Below are 8,631 nucleotides of genomic sequence, written 5' to 3' on the forward strand. Positions count from 1 at the left end.
TGTTTAATGTTGTAACTAAAATATTTTTTGCTACTAAACAACCAACAACTAACATGTACTTTTCAATGATTTGTGAGATCAAGTTGGCAATTAGTCAATGGGTTACTTCTCCAAATGAACTAATTCATAAAATGGCAAAAAAGATGACCAAATTTGATAAATACTGGGATGTGATTCATGATATAATGGGAGATGCTATTGTTTTGGATCTTAGGTATAAAATGGAGTTGCTTCAATATTATTATGATAAATTGTATGAACATGAATCTTTTGATCAAATTAGGAAGATTAGATAGTTGTGTTATGACTTGGTTTCTGATTATCAAGTGAAGATGAATAATGACTCTTTTGGTAGCTCTCCAATACTTAAAGGTGGTAATGTTGAAGGTGATGAATTATGTGAGTTTGATAAGTATATTTCAAGGGGAAAAAAGGCAAGTTCTCATGTTAAAACAAAGTTAGATCATTATTTAGAAGAGGATGTTTTACCAAGAAGTACTGACTTTGATATTTTGTGGTGTTGTAAGTTGAATGGTCTCAAGTATCCAACACTTCAAGCTATTGCAAGGGATATATTAGTTATTCATGTATCAACAGTAGCTTAGGAATCTACTTTTAGTACCGGTGGCTAAATTTAAAGTCCTCATCGTAGTCAACTTCATTGGACTACTTTAGAGGCATTGATGTGTACTAGAAGTTGGTTATTGAATACTGAAATTGATGGCAATGTCCTGAATACTTGATTTAATTATCCTATCAAATTACTATTTATTTCTAATTTAATAACTAATTATTTACATTATGTTATATTTGATACAGGTTCTTTGAAATCTAAAATTCTTGAGCAAAGTAGTACTTTAGTGAATGAGATAACTTCAGATGATGAAGGTTTATGCTATATAACAATGTAAATTTTCAAATGATCAATTTCTTCTTTATCTTAAAATTTTGGTTTATGGTCTATGCATATGATACATCAACTTATGCAAGTGGTATGATGGGAAGTGGTCTTACTACCCACTTGGAGGAATGAAGATTGCATCCAATGTTTGAAGAATTAGGAGTAGTTAGCTTTATTTTGAAGGATTAGGATGTTAGATTTTATGCTAATGTTGTTATCTATTTTATGACTTTTGTGATTGACTGATTTTATGTTATTGTTGTTGCTACTATTGGATTTTATGCTACTATTATTATCTATTTTATGACTTTGTCATTGGCTGATTTTATGCCATTATTGTTATCTATTTTATGCTACTATTGGATTGAATTTTATGTTGTCATGCACGGTCTAAAAATATTTTATGGTTGTTGTTCAAAATTTTATTTTTCATTCTATGAAAAATTGTATTTTTTACCGGATTTTATAAGCATGTCGGGAACAGGGCGAGGATAGGGGTAAATCTACAATCCCATCGGGTTTCAAGGGCAGGGGTGAGGGGAAATGGAGAGTTAGGGGCGGGATAAGCAAAAATTGACTCCGACCAGCCCGTTGTCATGCCTAGTATCTACACTATACATAGTATGGTTGTGCAACTTCATTAGAGATATCAAAACTTAATTTAATGAAGTTTAGGAGTCAAAGTTAGATGGTTAAAAAAGAAGGAAAGAAAAGATAGAATGCGGATTCAATTTTTCGAGTTAAAAAAAATTAACAAACTAATAATTAACATTTGTTAATTAAAAAAAATCAAAGTTAGGATATTTTAGAAATATAAGGACGAAATCAAACTAATAATTAATTATTTATATAATTATAAATAGTTATATGCGATAAGATTTTTAACTTTTGTAATGATTATTTTTAAAGTTAAACCTAATGTTGTTGTGTATCAAAGGGGTTAAACACTAGTGAGATTTATCTAATGAGTCATAAACAACCGCATAAGTGAACTTGACATCTTATTTTAACTCAAAGCCTTAAGACTCAGATTTATGCGTCTTTCTTTCACTTATATGATGTTCATCTTTTTCATTTTTATCCAATGTAAGACTTTCCTCACACTTGTAATCCAACAATCTCTCTATGAATCTCTTCCCTATGGTAGTCTTGCGAAAACAATTTTCAATGCAGAAGTATCCAATGGTGACACTTTGAGTTTACTCGTGCACTAACTCGTTTAACCATTCTCATCAACATGCTTTGGTACCTTGTACCGTCGCAATACATATGAGACCCACTATCTGATCTCACTCACCCACCACCAAGCAGACTTTTGATATAAGTGATCTTTATGTTCATGGATCCATTGTCATCATTTATTCATCTGAGTCGGTCACTAAATCGAATCATCAGCTTTGATATCAATTGTTAGAAAATCTAGAATACACCGTATTATATATATTATACAAGTATATTATCATCATAAAGCACATACATTATTTTTATCTTTGTATAGTTTCTTCAAATGCAGTTTTTTCGTCAATAACTTTGGCATGTATTGACTCTCAAATTTTCTTTTAATTGAATTTCCTTTTTAACTCTACCCTGAATGGTAGTGTAAAACCAAATTAGTCAAATTAACGCACGCGCTCGTCACTTTTTGCAGATTTTTATCGTGCCAAATAGTGCTTCTGAATTCACATTAGTGTCGAGAAGCAGCAAGTGCTGACGGCTGAAAAGGGTGTAACCTTTCTTGCTAGTTGAACCAATTGAAAGGGAAACAAAAAGACACAAAACAAAAGACACAAGAAGAATATTAAAACAATTTAGCTTTGTGTTTAGGTTAGAAATTTTTCACCTGCTTTATCTCTTGTGTCTTGCTAAATATTTTCCTTGCAAGAAGTAAATGAAACTGAAAAGGACATAAAAACTAATCTAGTTTTTCTCTAGTGATCAAGTGCAAATTACCAAGATAAAATTGGAATTGGTTACATAGTTACATAGTTACATGCACTCCACAGAAGAAGGGGACACAGCAGCAAAACTAGAAAAAATGTTACAGGACGGTGCGATAAACAGTGAGACAGACAGATAAGAATTTCACCTAACACAGCACAAAGATGTACTATAATTTCATTGCACTACCCCATTATTTTCATTCCTAACACCCTCATCATCCTTGAAATTTCAACACTTACACATCTATTAAATTTAACCATCCATTGAGGTTTCATAGTGCACCAGCTTTCAATTTTTTTTGCTTGTGAAATCCATGGCCAAGACTAGGAGGGTCTGCCATCTTCTGTTAAGGTTCTTAGCCTTTGCAGCAACGCTTGCAGCGGTGATTATGATGGCTACTAGCCATGAGACAGCTACCATTTTCACAGTGTCCTTCGAAGCAAAATACACCAATTCCCCTGCCTTCAAGTGAGTCTCTTCTAATGCATATAATGATATATTTATTAATCTTTTTTGTTCTTTTGTTAGTTTTCTTCATGCTGAAAATTGATAAAAAAAAAAAAAAATCTACTTAGGTACTTTGTGATTGCATATTCTGTTATCACTGTCTATGGATTTTTGGTGCTCTTCCTTCCTGCAAAAAGCTTGCTATGGCAACTAGTGGTGGCCTTGGATTTGGTAAATGTCCTAAACCTCTTTTTTCTGTTACTTGTGTGTCTCAACACATGCAATACATTGGAGTGATTAATCAATAGCAGCCAACCATAATCAAGCTCCTTAAGAACTTGTTCATTCCATTGATCAAACTCCCATAAAATACTGAGAAACTCCAATTCATATATGATTACACTTGTGCTTACATTTATACCATAAATCATTAAACTAAATATCGAATTAAACTATTTATTGAGAGGAGTTAGCTTCCCTAGGGAGGGATGTATCATAAATTGCCAAGTAATAATGGTTGATTGGAAATTATGAAAACAAATTTTAATGAATTTTAAATCGAACTTCGCTAAAAGAAAAATTAAACCGAACTAAATGACATTGTGTGATTTATATAACTACCCTCACCTAATAAGATAATAAGATAAGATTGATATGTATAAGCAAATATTTTTTACAATGTTAGCACTTCATATTATTGATGAGTCAAATTCTAACGAGTGTTATATCAACTGGGTTCATTTTATGTGTAGGTGTTCACCATGTTAGTCGTCTCAAGCTTCTCTGCATCTTTGGCTATAGCTCAGGTGGGAAAGAAAGGAAACAGTGATGCAGGTTGGCTACCAATATGTGATTCAGTCCCCAAATATTGTGATCAAGCGACAAGAGCTTTAATAGCTGGTTTCATTGCAATGATTATATACATAATTCTTCTGTTGCATTCCATTCATACTGTCATAGACCCTCTCCTCTTGAGAAAAAGTTGAGCAACTTTTTAGGGTCAGAGTGTTAGAACATCGAGAGTAGAGTTTGTGGTAGGTCATTAGTTGTTCAACCAACAGTTTCATTATGCTTCACATTAGTTTTACTTTTTACTTTTTTCTTTTTACTTCCCTTCTTTCTTGTAATATTTTCTTCGGCTGAAATGTGTTTTTCAATTTTCATCCTTTAAAATATCACAAATTTTCTATTCGGCCTCTTAATTTTTGGAGTCGCATAAGCTTTTCTATTTTGCCTCTTAATTTTTAAAGTCACGTAGACACTTTAAATTGTTAAGGTTTTGCGAGGAAAAATATTCTTAATAAACAATTAGTGAGATTGTGAGAATAATTGTTAACGATTAAGATATTTTTAAATAATAAGAGGATCAAATTAAACAATAAAAATAAATTAGAGAAACTAAGCCATTAAACCTTAATTTTATTATTTGTTGATGAATCAACAGCTACCTACTATCTCATTATTATTGTCGTTTGAGGCCACTTTTATTCGTATCATCACTAAACTCTAAAGTATTGGGTAGAAGACTATTTTAATCTGACATGTGTCTAAAAGAATTTCCAAGGGTTGTCCTCAGCTATAATTCAGGAGATGTAAATGTTAAATAAATAAAGATGCATACTATTTTTTATATTAAAAAATACAATCTAATCAAACAGTATAATAGTATGTATTATATAATATAATAAATATTTAATAAAGAAAAAGTCCTTTCTTCAAATAATAATTATTGAGAACGTACTCTTATCTTATTCTTGTTATAACAATATAAAGAATTTTATGATACTATCATTTAATTATAATTTATTATATATAATAAATTTATTAATTTTGTAATAATTATCTTTAAAATCATAAAAAATAATTTATAATTGATTAACATTATAAAATTCTTTAAAATGTTCAGTTGTGTATAAAAAATTAAAAATTAAGCTCATAAAAATAAAAAAAGTTATATATATATATATATATATATCAATAAACATTAAACATGTCTTATTTAATATTTATAAAATAAAATAAATGTTAATTTACTCATATATTATAAATTAAAACATATATTTCAGAAAATAAGTCTATCACTTTTCCTATTCACTTAATTATACATTCTTAATCTTAATTTTTTTTTCTCGTTTAAAAGTGTATTTCACATGTTACTTTTACAACTAACCAAAATAAGAATTTAATAGTCATGCACTGAGATGATGTCAAATATTTTTACACTATCATCTAATAATAATTTATTATTAATATAATTTTTAAAATAATTATTATAAAAGTTAACAAATTTATCATACATGGTGGATTGTGATTAAATAATAATATAAAAAAATGTACACTACCAATGTATAGTCATTTTTTCATAAATTATACTTATTTAATCATTTCAAATTACATTCCTTTTATCTTTATCTAAACACTTCTTCCATCTTATAATAAGTGTCACTTTAGTTTCTTTACACGAATCAAGAAAAAATAATAATTAAATGAAAGGATATAACATTCTTATAAAATTAAATTTATTATCATTATTTAATTGTAGTTTATATGGTTCACCATTAATATTATCATGGATATAAATAAAAATATAATTAATTTTATATCATCATTAATTAATATTTATCATTATTTATTTTTAGGAGTACTTGATCTTCTTATTTGTATATTCCTTTTAATCTATCTTGTATTCTTATTTTCTCGCTATCTCTAAATTCAATTTTAATATCACTTTAAAAAATCAACAATAATTAAAAATAATAGTGTAAAAAAATTAAATTATTTATTATAAAGTAAAATATAATTTATATATTTAGATATATTAGTTTATTAGAAATTTTATTATAGTATAATATGTTAAAAAATCATTTACTATGAATTTCAACTATATAAAAACAAAATTTATCTTATATAGTACACAGCCTGAATACTAATTATATGAAAATTGAAAAATTATTTAATATATTTTTTTCATAATAATATATATTTTTTCATTTTACTAACTAATTTTTTTATTTACTACTTGACAAATCTAAAATTTTGTTTTTTTACCTCTCATTAGTCTTGGTCCATTAAATAATAACATGACAAAATAATCGAGTATCACATTATTAGTTAAGTGATAATATAACAAACTAACAAAGTATTACATCATTACTTAACGGACTTAAAATAATGACAAATACCAAAAGTAAAAATTTGAAAATGTCAAATAGTAAAATAAAAAAAAAAAATATTTTTTAGGTAGTAAATTCAAAAAGTAGTATATTATAGATATGAAAAATATATTTAAGCCATTAATTTTAAAATGTTTAAAAATATTTAATAGAATATATTATTTTCATCTCTTTTTAGTTATTAATTTTTTAAAAAATATATTTATATTTAATTATTATTTTTAAAATTCAAGATAACAATAATTACACTTTTTTGTCATTATATCTTTATTTGTCATTTAATTTTTACTATGTACTTAACTCACACTTATGTATTTATTGTATAGTAGAAATGAAGAAGGGTGAAACAAAAAAGTCCACAACTATTTTATTTAAATCAATAAAATTTTATTGTATTTTTTTACACATAAATTTTAATGGATTTTTTGATTCAAAGGAGGGGAGAATTTTAACGAGGAGAGAGGGAGGTGAGGGATTTTGATAAGACATTAGTTCTTTTGGTCACAAATATAAGAAAAAACATGTCATGCTAACTAAAAAAAATTAGTTAACCACATTTAATTGCATTAATTTTCATTAAAAAATATTTTTTCTCAATTTACTTTTCATTGGAACTTGGTATCAAAAATATGAAAGAATCATTGAAGCTAACACCTTAATTAAGTGAAAGTTATATTAGAAATAATAGTATTAAATAAAGTAAAATTAGTTAAAATTTTCTTATATTTGAGACCAAGAAAAATATGTTCTTTTTTTCTTATATTTAAGACCAAAGGAAGTATGTTTGGTTGAAAGGAGGAGATTAGAGAAATTTTAATGGAGGGAAAGGGAGTAAGTCAATTTATTGTTTGGTTCACAAGGGTAGATGAGGAGTTTTAAAAATAAATTTATTTTTGTATCCTCACAATTTTAAAATTTAAAAACATAAATAGAGATATTTTAATCATTTCAATTTAAATGTTTTGAATCTCCTTTTCCTCCCCTCCAAATCCCCCAATATTGGAGGGAGCAAAATTTAGATGAGAGATTTTGCTCCCCTCCATTCCTCTCCCCTCTCCTCCTTAAAATTGAACAAAACAATCATAATTTAAAAAATCACTCCCTCCCCTTTCTTTAGACTTTTTTACCAAAAGGAGGTAAATATTTTTGTTATTTTCCAATCAAAGGTATGTTTTAAAAAATTATCCAAAATGAGGTAAGTCGTAATAGGTGTTATGATTTCTAAATTAGAAGTTGTAATATTTTTTTTAACTAAAGTCGTAAAACCTTTTTTTTATGGTTTACGACTTTGTAGTTGTAAACCACTTTTTTGTTTTTTTTAAATGTTTAAGTTTTTTTTTCAAATTTATAATTTTTTACAGGTTTTGTTCTTTCTTTTTTAAAGTTTTTAAAAAATTATTTAAATGTATAATAAATAATATTAACTTGACTTATTATTAGTATATTTTTATGGTTTTATTTTAATATTTTATTATTTAAAACATGTTATATATATTTTTACGAAGTCGAGAAGAAACAAACGTCTTCGAAGTCGTGCTCCTTCCTACGACTTCAATTCATTGTTGGGGATCAATAGTCAAGATTGAAGCATCAAAGAGTGGATGGCACAACTGAATTATTGAAGTCGTGGAAGATCACACGACTTCACTATTCATTTTGTTATTTTATATATATCCATATATTGATGGCATGTTGTTAGTGTATATGTGTTCTTACAATTATGTTTTACTAATTAGTGTTAGTTATCATTAATTTAGGATTTAGTTAGATAAATTATTATACATGTTAAATTACTTTTGTTTAGTTATTATTTTATGTTTTACTAATTAGTGTTTAGTTATTATTAATTTAGGGTTTACTTACATAAATTATTATTATTTTATGTAATTTTTTAATTTTCATTTATTAGTTTGCAGCTGCTTGGTTTGCTGTTTTCGGCTATGTTCATTGTTAGTTTAACAAATATGTAATTTTCATTTAAATATAATCAATTTTTAAATTAAAGTGTTTCAAATTTTTAATATCTCCTTTCAATTTTATTGTGTATTTTTATTAATAGATTATCTAAATTTTAAATAAACAAAACATTTAAATTAAGACAATATTAAAAATATATAACATGTTTTAAATATTAAAACATTTAAAATAAATTAATAAATGTATCAAATA

General features: G+C 26.6%; 1 protein-coding gene across 1 annotated transcript; it reads left to right on the top strand.

Annotated features, from left to right (window-relative positions):
- The first annotated feature begins 2,765 nt into the window (after positions 1 to 2,765).
- Positions 2,766 to 4,491, top strand: LOC100809698 (CASP-like protein 1C1). The gene is made up of 3 exons (XM_003539873.5): positions 2,766 to 3,310; positions 3,418 to 3,520; positions 4,042 to 4,491. Exons 1-3 carry the CDS (start codon positions 3,156 to 3,158, stop codon positions 4,273 to 4,275), a joined length of 492 nt encoding a protein of 163 aa, XP_003539921.1. The 5' UTR covers positions 2,766 to 3,155; the 3' UTR covers positions 4,276 to 4,491.
- The last annotated feature ends 4,140 nt before the right edge of the window (positions 4,492 to 8,631 follow it).

Source organism: Glycine max, chromosome 12 (assembly GCF_000004515.6).
Source record: "Glycine max cultivar Williams 82 chromosome 12, Glycine_max_v4.0, whole genome shotgun sequence".
Classification (NCBI taxonomy): Eukaryota; Viridiplantae; Streptophyta; class Magnoliopsida; order Fabales; family Fabaceae; genus Glycine; species Glycine max.